At 38.8% G+C, this 20,010-nt stretch overlaps 1 protein-coding gene and 1 non-coding gene across 2 annotated transcripts; both read right to left on the bottom strand.

Annotated features, from left to right (window-relative positions):
- Positions 1-13,223: 13,223 nt before the first annotated feature.
- Positions 13,224-13,359, bottom strand: LOC125202889. The gene has a single exon (XR_007173225.1). It is a non-coding gene; the product is annotated as a small nucleolar RNA Z247 (small nucleolar RNA).
- Positions 13,360-13,966: 607 nt separating this feature from the next.
- Positions 13,967-15,325, bottom strand: LOC125202495 (protein DMP4-like). Its single transcript, XM_048100896.1, has 2 exons — positions 15,122-15,325; positions 13,967-14,891 (listed from the first exon to the last, which is right to left on the bottom strand). The coding sequence occupies exons 1-2, from the start codon at positions 15,305-15,307 to the stop codon at positions 14,436-14,438; spliced, it is 642 nt and encodes a 213-aa protein (XP_047956853.1). The 5' UTR covers positions 15,308-15,325; the 3' UTR covers positions 13,967-14,435.
- Between the last annotated feature and the right edge of the window lie 4,685 nt (positions 15,326-20,010).

Raw genomic sequence — 20,010 nt, 5'->3', positions numbered from 1 at the left:
TCTTCCACATCCCCTATTTCTTCTTGCTCCACTTCCTCTACTTTGTCACCCTCCCCACCATCTTCACCCTCCTCTTTTTCCCCTTCGTCCCCTGACCCAGCGGCCTCTACATCCGGTATTTCTTCTTGCTCACCTCGACTACCCCCTCCCTCCTCTCTCTCTGATTCCTCCGTCTCCATCCTATCACCCTCATCCTCTTCAGTTTCTTCTTCATTTACAGAGGGTTCGGCATGGGGCTCAGTTTCTTTTTGACGACTCGTATGTGGGGGGTTCGTCTCCTGGGTTAGGATTTTGGGTAAAATTTGGGGGTTTTCTGTGTGTGTGGGTAAGGCTTGTGCAGTGGGTGTCTCGATTAAGGTTTGGGGTCTTGGTGGAATTGTAAGTGGGGTTAGGGCAGGAATTACCTCTTCTTGTTTCCGGCATGCCTCCGACATTTGTGCGAAGAATTTGCTCGCCTTCGGCCCCTTCCCATACTTCCTCATGAATTCTTGTATGATTTCCTCGGGATCCGGTTCCGCTTCGTCGGATTTAGCCTCGGCGGGATTGTCTTGTCCGATGTTTTGTTGTGGTTGCACTTCAGTCGGTATGGGCTGCGGTGGAACTTCCGGCGGAGTGGGGTTTTCTTCTGGTGGCGGCGTGGGTGTTTTCTCTGCCATGGGAATCGAACTCGTCGCCTCCGCCACCTTCTTCGTGGTCTTTCCTTTCGGTGGGTTCTTCCCGCGGGCTGAGCGAGGCATCGGATTTCTCTGCATCCTTGTGTACGGCGGTGGTTAATGGCGGTGGGTTTGATGGGTCTCGGATCTGCAGAGAGAGAAAGAAAAGGTTGGGAATGGTGAGTTATGAGAAAATAATTTTAGGTGAGGGAAGTTAATTAGTTTTTTTAGGGAAGTTATTTTAGGAAAAAGAAAATAAAAGGAGTACTTTCTGCCCAACTTGCAGTTCCTTGACCCGGAGGTTCTTGTCATGCCAGAGTTTTGTTCTCTCCTTGTACCACATTGCTGAATCAAATGCCTCCAGCCTTAGTTCCTCCAGTTCCTGCAGTTGCAGCTTCCTCTCTTCTTCACAGGTCTGTGCCTTCATATTCATCTCATTGATTGCCCAATAGGTTTTGTGTTCTATTTCCACGGGTAAATGACACATTTTTCCAAAGACCAATCTGTAAGGCGACATTCCAATAGGAGTTTTAAATGCAGTCCTGTAGGCCCACAATGCATCACCGAGCCTCCTGCTTCAATCCTTCCTTGAAGGATTAACAGTCTTTTCCAATATTGCATTGATTTCCCTATTAGAAATTTTCGCCTGGCCATTAGACTGAGGGTGGTAAGGTGTAGATAACCTATGGTGGACACCATACTTTCTCATCAATGCTTCAATGGTGCAATTGCAGAAGTGTGTTCCTTGGTCTGAGACTATAGCTCGAGGTACTCCATACCTGTTGAAAATATTTGCCTTCAGAAAATTTGCTACTTCTTTCGATTCACAGGTAGGTGTAGCCTTAGTCTCTATCCATTTGGACACATAATCCACCGCTACCAATATATAAGTGTTACCATAGGAAGATGGGAACGGTCCCATAAAGTCCATCCCCCACACGTCGAAGATCTCGTAGACGATTACTAGTACTTGGGGAATTTCATCCCTACTTGAAATTCCTCCCGCTTGCTGGCATCTCTCGCAGCATTGACAGAATTCGAAGGAATCTTTGTTCAACATTGGCCAGTAGAATCCACTGTCTAAAACTTTCCTAGCAGTCTTCCTAGGTCCAAAGTTACCTCCACACGTCAGGGCATGGCAGTGGTTAAGCACGTCCTTCTGTTCCTATTCCGGAATACAGCCTCTAATTACTTGATCGGAGCACATCTTCCATAAGTAAGGGTCGTCCCAAAAGTAGTACTTGGCCTCGCTTTTCAACTTCATCCTCTGGGCCTGGGAAATTTCTTGTGAACTCGGCATCTCTCCTGTGACCAAGTAGTTAGCTAGGTCGGCGAACCATGGTTCTGTATTCAGTGGATATTTCCCTTTATTAGATTCTCTTGGGCCGGTTACTGCCAGTACTGCTTCCCAGCTGATGAATCTAGCAGATTCCCCTAGGTAGTAAAGATGTTCCTCGGGGAAGGCATCAGGTATGGCTTCGTCCGTATCCCCTTGAAATATCAAACTCAGATGATCGGCCACCTTGTCTCTGTACCCTTCTTATCTCTTACCTCCCAATCAAACTCCTGCAAAAGTAACACCCATCGGATTAACCCTGGCTTAGACTCCTTCTTCGCCAGTAAGTACTTTATAGCTGTGTGATCTGTGAAAACAATCACCCTCGGCGCATGTAAGTACGGTCAGAATTTCTCAAATGAATACACAACAGCTAACATTTCCTTCTCCGTGGTATCGTAGTTTTTTCTAGCCTGATTAAGAGTCTTTAACGAATAGAAAATCACATAACTCTTCCCATCGATTCTTTGACCCAGCACTTCTCCTACTGCGAAATCGCCCGCATCACATATGACTTCAAACGGATGATTCCAGTCGGGCGCCCTGATTATTGGAGCAGAGATAAGCTTGTCTTTCAGTAATTGAAATGCTTTCTTGCAATCTTCGCCAAAGACGAATTCAACATCGTTGTGTAGAAGATGAGTAAGTGGCTGAACAATTTTCGTGAAGTCCCTTATGAATCTTCAATAAAATCCTGCATGCCCTAGGAATCCTCTGACTTCTTTCTAATTCGTAGGATAAGGCAACTTCAAAATCACTTCAACCTTTGCTTTGTCCACCTGTATACCCCTCTCCGAGACTACATGGCCTAGGACGATTCCCTCTGGCACCATGAAGTGGCACTTCTCAAAATTCAGAACCAAATTCTTTTCCTGACATCTCCTTAGTACAAGGTCTAGGTTGGCTAAACAGGAATCACAAGAATTCCCATGCACAGTAAAATCATCCATGAAAATCTCAATACACACCTCCAGTAGATCTGAGAAGATACTTATCATGCAACGCTGGAAGGTACCAGGCGCATTGCACAATCCAAATGGCATTCTCCTGTACGCGTATGTGCCAAACGGGCATATAAAAGTTGTCTTCTCTTGGTCTTCGGGGTCTACATTGATCTGGAAATACCCACTGTATCCGTCAAGGAAACAAAAATATTATTTTTCGGCCAGCCTCTCTAGCATCTGATCAATGAAGGGTTCTAGTGGCTTCATTCAACTTCCGATAGTCAATACACATTCTCCATCCAGTCACCAGTCGAGTGGGCACCAATTCGTTTTTGTCATTCTTGACCACTTGTATCCCTGACTTCTTGGGTACCATGTGGACTGGACTGACCCATTCACTATCTGGGATGGAGTATATAATGCCTAGAGACAGCAGCTTCAAACCTCTTTAAGAACTTCCTCCCTCATGTTCGGATTTAGCTTCCGTTGCGGATCCCTATGGGCCTTTGCACCTTCTTCCAATCTGATATGGTGCATGCAAAGATCGGGACTAATTCCTACTAGGTCTGAGAGAATCCATCCCATGGCTTTCTTGTTTCTTCTGATCACTTACAGTACTTGATCTTCCTGTTCCTCGGTCAAGTTGTTGTTGACAATGACTGGGAACGTCTCATTTTCCTACAGATATGCATACTTGAGGCCCGGCGGAAGTGTTTTCAATTCCTTCTTAGGTATACTCTCTTCCTGGGGGCAAGGGATTTTTTTCTGTCGCATCAGGTATCATCCCTGTAACATCCTAAAAAACGGGTTTAGACAGAATTACTTTTCCGACTACAGAATAGTAGATAAAATCACTGAATTTAGAGGTTTTGCTGAATTCACATAAAATAAATTATATTCTTTTAATGGATTTGTAGGGAACGAAATATTCTATGGTGATGGACATTTTTTTTACTCCAAATGTTATTCTTGGAAATAAAAATAATTCTAGAGACTTTAAGAGGATTATAGATTAATGTTATAATGCCATTTGTCATAGCATGCAACCACAAATATTAAAATATTGTCTAGAGGTCATTTCTATACATAAGACAAGTCCTCACTCCTGATTCTGGAAAAAGAAATCGGCAGTCTCCATTTCCTCTACCTCAAGCCTATGGTTCTTCTACATTTCTCGCGTTTTTGGGAAAATTGAAGAACCGATCGTGCAACGGGAGGATTATCGGGGTAGCTCTTCGCTTCTATAACAATATTATGCCTAGAAAATGAGTAAGTATAGAGTTTTAAGACTTCTGGAGTATGGATTCGTATATCGTTTATTCGTTGAGTTACCGGCATATATGTAATGTTAAAATATTGTTGAACACATTTTGGCAATTGAATCAAAGGTAATAGAAACTTAGATTGTTTTGGCATGTTATATGTGAACAACAAATACCGCAATCGACAATTATACTAAGCAAGAATTGAAATCAAGAATCAACAACACACCAATTACGTGGTTCGGCCAATGTGGCCTACATCCACGGGAAAACTCGAGCAAATTTATTGATGATGAGACGAGATTTACAGAGGCGCACAAGAGCAGAATCTACACATACAATTCCCACAAGAATCTAAGCTAAACTCAACTAAAACGCAGTAGATGAGTTTACTAACCAATGCGAGAAACAATTCACTGATCGAGCTATCAACCGATCACCAAGATCCCCTTCCCAATCTTCTTCTTGACTGAGACACACTCTTAGCTCCTTCCACAGTGAACTCTCAAATGTATTTTGCATAAAATTCTTTTCTGCACACACAAGTGTGTGAGTTTATATACTCACACCCAATAGATGGTTTTAATCCCCTATGATCCGGCTCACCTACACCTCACTTGAGTGACCAATATAATTGTTACTCTATTTGATGTTATGAGACGCACCACTGCTAACAAATCTCCACCTCGTATCAAACATCAATGTCTTGTTGTCCTGATTTTCCAAGTCCCTGTTCCATCACTTCCTGAGAACATTCACCAGCTCCATACAATAGACAAACTTTGAAGCTGGTATCACTTTGGTAAGAGCATCTGCCGGATTGTGCTCAGTAGCTATCTTTCTCACCTCTATCGTTCCTTTTCCAATCTCATCTCTGATGAAATGCAGACGCACATCGATGTGCTTGCTTCTATCATGAAATGTCTGGTGTTTAGACAAGCAGATGGCACTGTTACTATCACAATTCACCACCACCTTTTTCTGCATTACCCCAAGATCTTCCATGATCCCCTTCAGCCAAAAACTTTCTTTTACAGCATCAGTTAAGGCTATATATTCTGCCTCGGTCGTAGACAATGCCACCACAGATTGTAGGTTTGATTTCCAAGTGACTGCTGACCCATACATAGTGAAAATATACCCAGTCTGAGACTTCCTGTTATCCTTGTTTGAAGCATAGTCTGAGTCACAGAATCCTTCAAGGCAATCTCTGGTCTGATCTTCACTTCCTTTGTACATGATTCCATGTTCTGAGCTTCCTCTGAGATACCTCAACAACCACTTTAGAGCTTGCCAATGGACCTTTCCTGGATTGCTCATGTACCTGCTGGTGAGACTAACTGCTTGAGCAAGGTCCGGCCTTGTGCAAATCATCACATACATTATACTTCCAATGATATTAGCATAAGGTATCTTTTTCATCAGTTCATGTTCCTCTGCAGATTTGGGACTCTGACTTGCAGACAGCTGAAACTGCTGCCCTAATGGTGTGGAAACAGTCCTGGACTCATTCATTTGGAACTTTCTCAGCAGCTTTTCAATGTAATGTTGCTGATTTAGCCATAGAGTCCTTCTTTTTCTGTCTCTAATGATGTCAATACCCAGAATCCTCTTTGCTTCTCCCAAATCCTTCATTTCAAACCTGCATTTGAGATCATACTTCACTCTCTCAATCTCATTGATATCTGATCCAGTAACTAACATATCATCCACGTATAAAAGCAAGAAAGCTACTGATTTCCCATCTTTCTTCTTCATATACACACAGCTGTCATACTTGGAACTTTCAAAGCCAATATTCCTCATATGGTGATCAAATTGCAGATTCCACTGCCTGCTAGATTGTTTAAGGCCATAGATACTTCTCTTCAATAAGCAAACTTTTCCCTCATCTCCTGGCTTGATAAATCCCTTTGGCTGCTCCATGAATATGCTTTCCTCGAGCTCACCATGTAAAAATGCTGTTTTCACATCTAACTGGTGTAATTCCCAATCATTCCTTGCAACCAATGCCATAAGAAGTCTGATGGAACTGTGCTTAACCACTGGGGAAAATATCTCGTTGTAGTCAATCCCACCCTCTCTGATTGTATCCTTTTGCCACTAATCTGGCTTTATACCTGATTCTATCACCATCTAATGCCTCCACCTTTTTCTTAAATATCCATTTACAGCCAATTATCTTCTGCATCAATTTTTTGGTAACTAGAATCCAGGTTTTATTCTTCAACAATGAGTCTATTTCATCTTGCATAGCCTTGACCCATTTATCTTTGTCTCTTGAACCTACTGCCTCCTTGTAAGTGCTTGGTTCAGTATACTCCACCTCTTCAGCTGCACAAAACGCATAGTACACCAAGCTTGCATTGTTGTACCTAGCTGGCCTTTTGACATTTTTTCTTCTTTCTCTGTCCCTGGCTAGCTTATAACTTTGAAGATTAGTTTCCCCTGCAGCTCCACCTTCATCATCACTTACTTCATAAACCTGCTCTTCAGCTTCTGAGATTTCTTCCTCATCAGCCAATTCCTGATGGCCATGACCTTCCAGAAGCTCCACCTCAACTTGAGCATCTGAGTTTATTGAGCTCTTGCTTCCTTCAACTTCCTTATAGGGCATTTCTTTTTCTCTGAAAACAACATCTCGACTAATCACCACTCTCTGGTTACCTGGCTCCATTGACCACAGCCTATAACCTTTCACTCCTTTCTGGTATCCCAACAATACACACTTGAGAGCTCTTGGTTGAAGCTTCCCTTGCCTGATATGTGAGTATGCTCTACATCCAAAAGGCCTCAACATTGTGTAGTTCCCATGGTGCCCATACCATCTAAAATCTGGAGTCTCATTGTTTATAGATGCAACAGGACATTTGTTCATCAAAGTAGCTGCAGTAGATGCTGCTTCTCCCCAGAACTTGTGAGACATTCCTGAAGATATTAGCATGCACCTAACCCTCTCTAGAATAGTTCTATTTGCTCTTTCGGCTACTCCATTTTGTTGAGGGTTGTTGGGGACTGTTCTATGTCTCTTTATCCCTTTCAATTTACAGAAATCATCAAACTGATGGGAAAGAAACTCCAGCCCGTTATCTGTCCTGAGGCATTTCAGACTAGATCCCTTCTCAACTTCAACTTCTGTGCACCATTCTCTAAATTTGCTGAATGCATCAGATTTTTCCTTCATAATGTACAACCATATTTTTCTAGAGTAGTCATCCACTATTGAAAGGAAATATCTACATCCACCCACTGAGTTGGTTTGAGCCGGCCCCCAAATGTCACTATGTGCATAATCAAGCACTGATTGTGAAGTGTGTTTTCCAGCAGGGTAGACTTGCTTCTTACTTTTCCCCAGCACACACACTTCACATTCTCTGGAGACCATTTTACTGTCTGCTTCTATAATTCCACCTTTAATGAGCTGATTGACTCCATCCATTGAAACATGCCCAAGTCTGAGATGCCATATGTCTCCATCTACTTTCTTTATCATATTTAGCTCATCAGAAATAACCTCAGCTTCCAAATAATACAAGCTATTCCATCTTTTGGCTATCATGACAACCTCAGATCCTTTCATAACCTTCATCAAACCATCTGAGGAAAGAAAAGAATAACCCTTGCTGTCAAGAGCCCCTAAAGAGATTAAATTCCTCTTTATTTCAGGAATATATCTCACTTCAGTGAGGATCTTTGCTGATCCATCTTTCATTCTGAGCCTTATATTTCCCATTCCCTTGACACTACATATCTGATTGTTGCCAAGTAGCACAGAACCTGTGGAGTGTTGCATATTGTGAAACCATTCTAATTTGGGGCACATATGAAAGCTGCAGGCACTATCCATAATCCATTGCTCACTGATATCAAATTCTCCCACATTCAGAGCATGAGCTGTTTCCAAAACCTGAGTGATATCAGCTGTATTCTGCCCTTCTGACTCTTCTTCCTTCTTTCTTTTCCATGAGTAGCAATTCTTTTTTAGATGTCCAGGCTTCTTACAATAATGGCAAGACCTTGTTTCTTTTTCATCCTTTTTCTCAGCCTTGCCCTTCTGCTTCTGCCATTTTTTCTTAGTGCCCTTTTTATCTGTGCTCTTAACATTGAGAGCCTCACTTGCTTGATCAATAGGTTTGGTCACAGAACCTTTCTGGAAATCCTTTGCTTTTAGAGCAGTAACAACCTCTTCATATGTGAGTGAGCTATCCCTTCCATACAAGATAGCATCCTTGAGTTGATCAAAACTCTTTGGGAGTGCATTTAGTAGCATGATTGCCTTATCTTCATCTTTTATTTCTCCATCTACACATTCCAGATCATCCTCTGCTTTCACAAAATCATCCAATTGTTCCATGATTCCTTTTCCCTCAAGAAACTTGATCGAGTATAGCCTTTGCTTCAAGAACAATCTATTCGCAAGAGACTTCGTCATATATATCGATTCAAGTTTCTTCCAAACCGCAGATGGTGTTTTCTCCTTGCACACTTCCCTCAATACTCGATCACCAAGGCTGAGCATTATCGCACTGTGCGCTCTGTCCATCATATCGATTTTCTTGATCACTGTTTTATCCTCAAGATTCGCAGATTTATCCGGCTCCTCATATTTCATCGCCTCCCATAACCCTTGCTGCACAAGCATGGCTTTCATCTTCACTTTCCATAAACCAAAATCATTTTTACCCGTGAATTTCTCGAAATCAAATCGACCAGCTGCCATCATCAATTGCACACTTCGCTTCCCACAGACGGCGCCAATTTGTGAACAACAAATACCGCAATCGACAATTATACTAAGCAAGAATTGAAATCAAGAATCAACAACACACCAATTACGTGGTTCGGCCAATGTGGCCTACATCCACGGGAAAACTCAAGCAAATTTATTGATGATGAGACGAGATTTACAGAGGCGCACAAGAGCAGAATCTACACATACAATTCCCACAAGAATCTAAGCTAAACTCAACTAAAACGCAGTAGATGAGTTTACTAACCAATGCGAGAAACAATTCACTGATCGAGCTATCAACCGATCACCAAGATCCCCTTCCCAATCTTCTTCTTGACTGAGACACACTCTTAGCTCCTTCCACAGTGAACTCTCAAATGTATTTTGCGTAAAATTCTATTCTGCACACACAAGTGTGTGAGTTTATATACTCACACCCAATAGATGGTTTTAATCCCCTGTGATCCGGCTCACCTACACCTCACTTGAGTGACCAATATAATTGTTACTCTATTTGATGTTATGAGACGCACCACTGCTAACATGTTTCGTAACCTGGCCATTTTAGAATAATATGTGTGACTTTAAAATTGAATAAGATTTAGTGCTACTATTTTGAATATATCATCTTGATGAATAAAATACCGTGCTCTGTAACAATCGACTTAGTTTTCATATATGCCCTGTTTTTTTAATACTACTCCATATCATCTTGCTTCTTTTTCTCTCTCTTCATTCTGCATTATTGTTGAGCTCGGGTCATATTTGTGTCTTTTGCATGATTTGAACTCTGCGGTTGCATTCTTTATCGTTGTAAATCCTGAAAAGAAAATTTTTCTTTTACGTCTCTCTATTTTCCATATCTATGTAGAAAGAACTCCATATCTTAATCCTCCTTTTCACTCTTATATAGTAGGAATAAAATATTGTGAGTTGTGGTAGACAAGTATAGCTCTTAGATTTAGTTTATATATATAGATATATACACTAGGGTGCCACCATAGTTATAGTGACACCATACCACCAATATACACCCTTAGATCCGGAAATCCAACGCTCAAGATTGAATTTAGCGAACAGAATTGAGATCGCTGTCTAGTGTATACGAAATTGCTGTCAGGGGCATTTTAGTCATTCCAAACAGAATCAAATTGGGGATATCCCCCAAAAACAGCGTCACTCTCCAAATCCGACTCTCTCTCTACCATACAGCGATTGCTCCCATTCCGCCGCATCCATATTCACAAATCGAAACCCTGATCCACTAAATCCCGCCGCCTCCGCCTCTACACCGTGAAACTTCGATTTTCAGCCACAACTACACCGTGAATCGCGTGATTTACGACTAACTTCTGGAATTTCGAACGCCTACAACAGCTAAATGGTGAAATCAGTTCACAAGGTATGTTAAATTGATTCCGTTTGGTGTTGATCGGAATAGGTTTCGAGAATGTTACTCCGTTTGTGTATGCAAATTTATGTATGTGTTTATTGATTTTTGTTCATGTTTCCTTGATGTTGCTGTGAGATTTAAGTATTATTCATTCAATTTATGCCTTGTTTAATGTTTGGATCTGAGGTTTTTGCAAAATTCAGGTTGATGTTTTGGAAACCTTAGATCAGCGAAATTTTAATTTGATGTTTTGAAATTTTGGTTGATGTACTGTAACCATCAATTTTGGTTGATGTGCCATAGATTTTTACATAATTAATCACGATTTGTGAGGTGTTGCTCGGTTAGGAAACCCTAGATAGTGAGCAACTGTAACCATCGATTTTGGTTGATGTGCCATCGATTTTTACTCAATTAATCTCGATTTGTGGATGATTTGGTTGTTGATTAGTTGTTAAAATGTAGACACTGAATGTTTTTGGATATTATTTGTATGATGGATGATATTTGATTGATGTTCTTGGTTTAATGTTGTGATAGAAGAATTATAATGACAAGAATGAGAACAAGAACTGAATCAGATGAGGATGAGGTTGAAACAAGTAATAGTGAACGGAATATGAATGAATAAGAGATTGAAGAAAGCAGCAATAACATGAATGAAGTTGAAACACAATCTGTACAATGAGGTTTAGGTATTGCGATACATCTTGCAGATTTCCATATTATATATTGAATTATTGATTGTTAGATATTGCAATACTGCTGATTATATATTGCAGTGCATCATTCACAATATTGCAGTATTGTTTATCACCAAATATTGCAGTGCATCATTTACAATATTGCAGTATTGTTGATTATAGATTGCAGTGCATCATTTGCAATATTGCAGCGTTGGTTATCATGATGGAAATACTCTCTTTTTTTGTAGTTTTGGTAAATGTTCTAGCTACAGACAAATCGCCCGAAAAGCAAAAGTGAATGTTCTAGAGCTGAAATGGAGTACAAAAGATGACACAACAGATTGTGGCTTTTATACAATGCGTCATATGGGAACGAAAGTCTTTGCAGCTTCTCGTGCCAAATATTGTAAAGCAATGATGTATAACAACGAAAACATGGCCTTTGATTGTGTGTTAAGTACTGTCTCACATCAGTTCGAGGAGGCAAAAAAGAGAGGACCGATAGATGTGGAGAAGATGGTTGTGGAGTACATGAAACCATAAACAATGAATGAACTCTTGGCTTTTTTGAACATGAATGAAATCTTGGTTGTGTGAATGAACTGTACTGAAACATGTAGTTTTGTAGTTTTGTTTTGGTGTAGACAATGTGGGTGACTTAATTTGATTGAATTTTTTTCAACAGTCGTTTTGATTTCAGTTAATTATAAAATGCTTGCATGCTTGAGATTAAATATAGGTTAATAATGTGTCTCTACATTATACAGAATATTTTTATTAGGTGCACTCCAACTCATAAGTGTCTATGCTTGCGTTCAGCAAGTCCATTCTGTTGCGGGGTGTATGGACAAGAGAGTCTGTGTTGGATACCCTCATCATGAAGGAATTTGGTTAAGCTTCGATATTCCCCTCCCCAATCACTCTGCAAAATTTTTATTTTGAGATTGAGTTGATTCTCTACAAGGGCTTTAAAATGTTTAAAGACGGAATGAACCTCAGTCTTGGTTTTCAAAAGATACAGCCAAGTGAATCTACTAAAGTGGTCAATGAAGGTAACATAGTACTTAAATCCATTCCTTGAAGTTACAGGGGAAGGACCCCATAAATCACTATGAATGAGTTGTAGAGGGGCAGAATATTCAGTGTTAGAAGGAAAATAAGGCAAGCGATGACTCTTGGAAACACAACATGGACTGCATAAAACTTTTGATTTCACTGAAATGAAGGGAATATTACAGCTTTGCAAAGCTTTGGAGACTACATCAAGAGTACAGTGACCAAGTCTTTTATGCCATAATTCTAAGCTAAGAGCAGCAGAGGGTGTGGCTATATGTAGAGCAGAAGGAGCAGGGGCATCAGGAACCACTTCTAGGAAAGGAGTAAGAGCAGCAACTGAGCAGGATCTGCTATTGATTGAATTTGAGAAACATGGAGTGGAAGATTTGGAAGATGTGTTGAGAGTGCTTTTGTGGAGGATGAACTTGTATAGTCCCCGATCAAGGATGCCCTTGAGGATTGGAACCTTGCTGACCTGATCCTTAACAAGGCAAAAGGTAGGATGAAACTCAAAGAAAACTCCATTATCAAGAGCAAATTGAGAGACACTCATCAGATTCTTGGTAATTTGAGGAACAAGCAGCAAATTATTGAGGAATAATGAACGAGAAGGATAAGAGGAGGAATGGAAATGAGAAGTGCCAACATGAGTGATTGGAACACTCTTCCCGTCACCAAGTTGCAAGGACTTACCACCAACATATTCAGAGCCAGAGTTGAGATTGGCTAGATCATTAGAGACATGATGTGTAGCCCCTGAGTCCGGATACCAAGAAGAGGAAGAGGCTACATCAAAGTTGAACTCTGATTGGGGCTGGACAGAAGGAGATGGGAGAAGGCCTCGTCCCTGGGCGAAGTTGGCAGTAGGCTGTGGATGAGCAGGAGTTAGAGAACGGAGTGGAGGTGCCTGCCCATAGCTTTGATCAAAACGGTGCCAGCAGCGATCTGCAGAGTGGCCGGGTTTTTGACAGAGTTGGCAAACGAGCTTGCCTCCACGGCCGCTGCGACCACCACGACCACGAAAAGGACCACCACGGTTGGAAAAACCTCGACCCCCACGGGTGGAGATATCTCGGCGCTGGTCAGTAGAGTGAACGAAGTTAGCAGCAGGCTGGGAGCCATCAACATTAATAGGTGGATTGCGAGAGGACTCCAGCCGCGTTTCGAAGCTGAGTAGAAGAGCAGCAACATCAGGAACCGTCCAACGATCAGCACTAGAGGAAATGGTGACCATGACTGGGTCATACTCGGGTCCCAAACCCGAGAGAATGTGGAGGATCTGGTCCTCATCGAGAATGCGGCAGCCGGCAGATCCCAAAAAATCACAGTAGGATTTTATTTTGCCGAGATAGTCGCACATAGGAAGAGAGTTCTTTTTGAATGTCTGAAGGAGCAGCTTGTACTGCATGACTTTGGCTTTGCTTTGGCTGGCGTAGCGAGTAGAGAGAGCATTCCAGATATCTTTGCTGGTGGTGAGGCCAACAACAAGAACCATTGAGCTTTCTGATAGAGAAGCTAGAAGCCAGGAGGAGAGGAGTTGATCTTGCCTGTGCCAAGCGAGGAAGGCCGGATTAGGCTGCACGGAGGTAGAAGTAGCATCAGCAGTCACGAACTGAGAAGGAACTGAGACTGACCCATCAAGAAAGGGCTCTAGGCCATAGCCCCGAACAGTGGCCAGCACTTGTTGACGCCACATTAGAAAATTGTCGTCTGAGAGTTTGAGGGAGATAGGGTGAGAATAGGGAAATAGGGGTGTGATTTGAAGCTGATTTTGTGGTTGAGTGAGAGTGGCAAAAGAGAATTCAGAGGCATTTCCATCAGCCATTTTTAGGGAAAGAGACAAGTGGCAGGAGTAGGTCCAAGGATCTACTGCGATGATACCATGAAAACTTGTAGAGAAAGGCTAGGTTGAGAAAGGTGAACTAGTATTTTCACGTTAAGTAACAATGTTACAAAAACTTGTTTAAATACATGGTCACAGAAGGACTTAGAATCCTAATAGGCTAAACCCTAATACACTACCAAACAAAATAAAATAACAGAAACATATTTTTTTCTCCTTATCCAAATTGATTAAGTCTTGCTGGCACCAAGGAGCACCTCCTTCCAGCTGGACAGGGGACCACTCGAGGGGAATACATCCTCCGCATTACCTTGGTCACGTCCTATATGGTGCTTGCTATCCAATGCATGGATATCATTTGGGCTGGGAGCATCCTCGACTAAACTCGGATGCAAGCTCAAGGAGACAACGTTTACAATTACAAAAGTTTACAAAAGGTCAATAAAAAAAACAAATATGAGTATAAAAAAATTACTAGCCTTTAATAAATTATGTTTGGAATGTATAAAATGGAGAATAAAAAAGGGGCATTACGTTGAAGTAGAAGAGAGGGGAAAGCCAATGCCATGTCGCGTGGTCGGAAAAGAAAGGAAAAACATACTTCCCACCGTCCCGATCCCCACCGGCAGCGCCGCCAGCACCTCCTTGGTCCCCGGCGATGGCGCCGGCCACAAGCACTCCACCACACTCTCATTGAACATCGCAACCGCCGCGAACACCACCAGAGACATCAGCGCGTGCGCGAAGTCGATAAACCTCAGCTTATAGTTGACGGCGATCTCCGGCGGAAGACTCACCGACCCGTCCATGATCCACATGCCTCTTAACGTCGCGAAGCCGTAGTAAACGTTCCCCTTCTTGTCCTGGACGCTGTCCGTGAAGCTCAGTAGCACGCACGACAACGCGCACAGCCCCACCAGCGCTCCCGTCATGGCCTGGCCTGCCGCGCCGCATTTGCCTCCGCCTGTGAATATTGGCGCCAGCACCTGTCAATGATTTATATATATATCATATATGGACTTGATCAGAATATTCGGCTTTAATTAATTAAGATTTGACTTCGATTAATTAATGCACATAAATGAATATATTTGAACGCAAGTATATTAAATAATAGTAGTAGTACTAGTTCAATTTGGATTGACATGTCCGTCAATCTATATGAAATTAATTTGTTCACTGCGTATCATTAGATGATGACAGAAATTCACATCACCTGGAAGCAGAGGGCCGTGCCGGTGGGGAGGAGGTTGGCAAGGCAAGCCGTGCTTCGGAACGTCTGGCTGATGCCTTGTTGGATGAGGTTTCTATCTACTTCCGACAGCCCTTTGTTTGAAAGTAACGGCGCCTTCTCTTCTTCGTCCTCCATGATTTCTATAGTCGAAGATGTCCTAGTTTCCATGGCTACTAATTAATTAGTTCTTCTGTTATTCCTTTCCTTTTTAGGGGTTTGTTTATAGGTGAGGATTGCAAGGGAAGGAAATCCAATTTGCTAGGATCTTTTGCCTTGCAAGGAACAAAAACGATCACGGATTAAATACACCACCGTTTTGGGGAAAGGGAGTTTTCATTTTTTTTCCTTTTTCATGAGGTTTGTTTGAGTTAATGCAGTTTCTTTAACTGGATTTCAGTCTCCAAGCTTAACTTTGAGTGAGGTTTTTGCATGCCTTTTTTGGGTTTTTTAAACATAATCAATAAAGGTGATCATTTCGACTTTAATATCCATAAGATTACCATACCTTTTTTTCAATTTCTTTGGCAACTAAAGTTGCCGTTTTTGGGATGTGAGTTGCAAGATCACCATGGGAATATTTGTTTTTTTGTGTTGATATATATAATATATTGCGTAAAAAAGTGTATATGATAGTCATTCAATTTAAATTTCAGTTATATATATTGCTGGGACGCAAAGTTTATAAATGTTTACTAATTATTAAAATGTGGGGCTTTTGCTTGGTGACGGATCTTTCAGTTTAATTATGGTTAGCGGTTATTTATGAGCATACTTTATATGGAATTGCCATTACATTTGAAACGCGAACCACATGACATTATCATAAATGGTGGCATTAAACTTGGTCTTTCCTTTTGGATCTATAAAATATTAAAATTGCCCGAGATAAATTGAAGATAAATAATGATAAAAGGTGAAACATTAATATATTTTCACTTCTACAAGAGTATTAGGCAATTGTTTCGAGATAAATTTTAATGATGAATGAAAAATCATTGATGTTTTAAAAAGAATAAAATAAAATTTATGAAATAAACCCATTTTACTTGGGCTGTGTTTTGAGGCCAATCCAATTTAAATATTCAATACGTTAAATGTGCCCAAGGCCCAAACAGACCATATTTAGAAAATTAGCTCAACGCCATTGTTTCCATATTGTTGGTCATAAGCGATTCTCACGCACAATACTGGATCAAAGAAAGGTATTTATGGGATCGCGGTGCGACGCCCATTCTCGACAATGGATGACATATGAAGAACAGAAGTTAGTCCAATCTCGAATAGTTTTGGCAAAGCTATGTGTAACTCTAAAAATAGATTTTATTGGAGTATATTTTTATAAACATTAATTTTATGAGTAGAATAAGAGTATAGAAGTTATTGAAGTGTGAGGTCCAGTTACTGAAAATAGAAAAGTATAAATGTGTATTTTATTGATGGACATCTTAAAATTACAAACTATGTATCATACTTTAATCATTGATTCTCTAAAAAAGTTACATTATTATATTTTAACTAATTGTGATTATTAAGCACATTATATTTACTAGTTGTTCAACAATTCTCACCAAAGATTCTAATTAAATTTTTATCTAATAAACTGCAGTGGGTATGAGTTTGTTTAATTTTTTTAATTGAGATTGTCAAATATTCGTATCTTGACTTTTAACAAAAACTTTTTATTAGAAGGTTAGGAATGATACATTAGGGAGTTATCATATGTTTGTTCAACTAATTATCAAAATAAAATGCGTGAAAGAATAGAGGCTTTATTATTAGTGATGGGGAAACCACTAATTAATTACAAACTATCTTCGAATGGCTTTATAGTTGTGCGATCATTCTTTTTCATGTAGTGAAAAATGATTAATTAATTAAGTTTTAAAAGTTGACTAACTGGCGATATAAAGTTGATAAAAATAAGCTAATAAAGTGACAACTGATTGTGGGGAGAAGGCCATCATTTTGTGTTGTGTCACTTTAATAAAAGGCGACCCCTACCAAATGGATGAACCTCAAGCAATAAACATTTTTTGTGTTTTTCTTCATATATAGACTTATGTAAAATATAAAATATGTTTATTATTTTGTGATATGTTTGTGGGATAAGGAGACATATCACATATGAAATTGAAGGCACATTACATATGGGTGATGTTGGGGGAAAGGTAATATGCACAAATATGTATGAAAAGTTGTAGGAGTAGTATTTTTTCTCGTGGCCTAATTATAGAAAAGCGGGCCAATGTTTTTCAACTGAAAATTTATCTAGTGAAAAATGGATTGATTTCTACTTTACTTTCTGAAATCATAAATGGATAATCATTGTGCTCTAAAAGTTCTGGTTTTGAAATCACAAATTCATTTTGCTATCAAAACTACAAATGACCATTTATTTTTGTTTACTATTTTTTGTATATATTTTTCAGATTTTTGCATTTTGTGATTTTTTTTTTCTTACAACTACTCCCATGAAGTGATGCTCATTAATGATAGAAAACGCCAGTCACAATTTACAAATTTCACATTCAATTGTGGCCATATCAATCATTGTCTCTCTAGGTTTTCTTGATTCATATGAACTAGTATCAAATATTTTCCAGCTGTTGCTTTATCCTTTTTCTATCTCAATAATTTATATTTATTTGTTCCTTTTCTAGAGAAAGAAAACTCGACAACAATTTGGTGATTTTTATAATTAATTGCAGCTAATTTCATTCATTTTTGTAATTCCATGTGATTGATTTGGATATGAGTTAATAGTTAGTTTGTGACTTTTTAGCATACAAATAAAATTAATTTTCTCTCTCCACTCTTTTCGCTTTTAATATGCAGTATTATTTTATTCAAGCTTTTTGATATATAAAATTTACATGTAAAAGTTTATTCCAGATTCCAGATTATAGATTTTGCAAAAAATCTAGAACTTTAGTATTTGGATAAAGAAAATATTTTAGAACTTCTCCTTTTTGGTTGAGAGGATACCATGTTAGTGTTAAACTTCAAATCTCTTAACTACTCTAAGATTTTTGAGACCTAATTAGTACTACTATACTTTAAATTAACTACTCTAAGATTTTTGAGGTCAAATCAGAACTAAACTCAAGTAGAAGCAATTATATGCTAGTATATTCTTTTAATATTTATGACATTTTAGAATTTCTTCTTCTATTATTATGTGTCTTTGAAGTCACGGGAGAAAAATGCATTCATGAAACCTATTTAATTTAAGTTATACACGCCAATTTAAAGATGTCAAGCTATCATGAATATCTGAATTTAATTTATTAAATTATTATTTATTTGTTTCTGGTGACTATTTATTAACTTATTCGTGACTCTATAGCTCAAATGTCGATAAAATCATTTTGAATATAAATACTAGTGTTGGTAATTTATCTAAAATGGAAAATTATTTAAGTGAGTACGACCGCTACCAAAATGATATAGTCATATGGAGTAATTAAGTAGTTTGGCTTGAAATTAGATACGGGGAGATCTAATAATCCAATCAATTTCCATACTCCACATTATTCCCACCATTAATGTAGTAATGATTATACAAATTTTCTTATTATTAAAATAGAGCAGAATGACTTTTTAAATACTGGATATATATTTTTTTTTTGGGATGAACCACGGTACAATATTAATTTGATTTTTAATGAGCTCAACAAAAAACGGACAGAATAGCAAATGCTAGCTAAAATACTACTACTCCATAAACTACCACATTCATTATTCTGCAAAATCAACATCTACTCCACTCCTGCAATAATAAAACTAGTATTAACTGTTTATTTCTTCTAGTTGAAATATTCAATGCCAAATTTACTGCTGCTTGCTTAGGTGTTCCTGATCACGAACCACATAATTTTCGATGTGAATTATTATTTGGTTATATTATGACTTAATTATGCATGATCATAGTTTCGTGTAAAATTCATAAGAATATGCAGAAGGTCATATATGTAAATTATGTAATTTATCATATAAAGATGCCTTCATATCATGACTAGTTATGCTCAATAAAACTATGTAACCACAATGTGGCTGCCCTCACAAGATCTTTTAGGGGATAAATTGAGTATATAATTTAATTTTTTTTTTTAAAAATAAAATTTCATTAAGTTACTTTTATTATTGGTAAATAATTTAACTAATTTACAGTTTTAAACATTTTACAAAATTAGATTTTTAAAAAGTGAATAAAAAAGCTTTGTATGGGCAGCAACGTTTTAAAATATATTTTAGCATCACTCAATTATATTATGACAATAACTCTAGTTTTTATTTGCCCTATAATCTTGGAAAAAAACGTTCAAATTATCGGCACGTTTGCAGAATGCAGCTGTAACGTTGCAGTCAGAATATTCATTGTGTATCTAATTTTCATGAAAGTAGCTAAGTATTCATCGCGAGGATATTTGAATTTAATTACTCGTACAATGTTTGGTTAAATGTAATTAATTGAAATTGAGATATTGTCCCCTAGTCATTGACTCATTGGGCAACTACAAGATCATTATTGGCATGAAATCTTTAATTTATGGGGGGAAAACATTTATTAACTTAGGAATGAAAATTTATATACTTCACCTACATTATTTAATATTTAAGGACACAAATGGACGACTATTAATCTATTATGGTTATGGTAACGCAATTACGTAAAAATGCAGAAAAATATTCCAGAACAAATTAAATTCAACGTCCTTAAATTACCAACAAAGATGGTTGTAGCAATTTTATTTATTAATTTATAGAGGATAGACAAACCGTTTCAATTTCATTTTACTGGTTTTTATACAAGAAACTCAATTTCCCTGTTTTCACATGATATTAGTTACTAAAATAAAAACATTTCAAAT

The sequence above is a fragment of the Salvia hispanica genome, chromosome 1 (genome assembly GCF_023119035.1).
Source record: "Salvia hispanica cultivar TCC Black 2014 chromosome 1, UniMelb_Shisp_WGS_1.0, whole genome shotgun sequence".
NCBI lineage: Eukaryota > Viridiplantae > Streptophyta > Magnoliopsida > Lamiales > Lamiaceae > Salvia > Salvia hispanica.
This window is presented reverse-complemented; position numbering and strand designations above follow the sequence as displayed.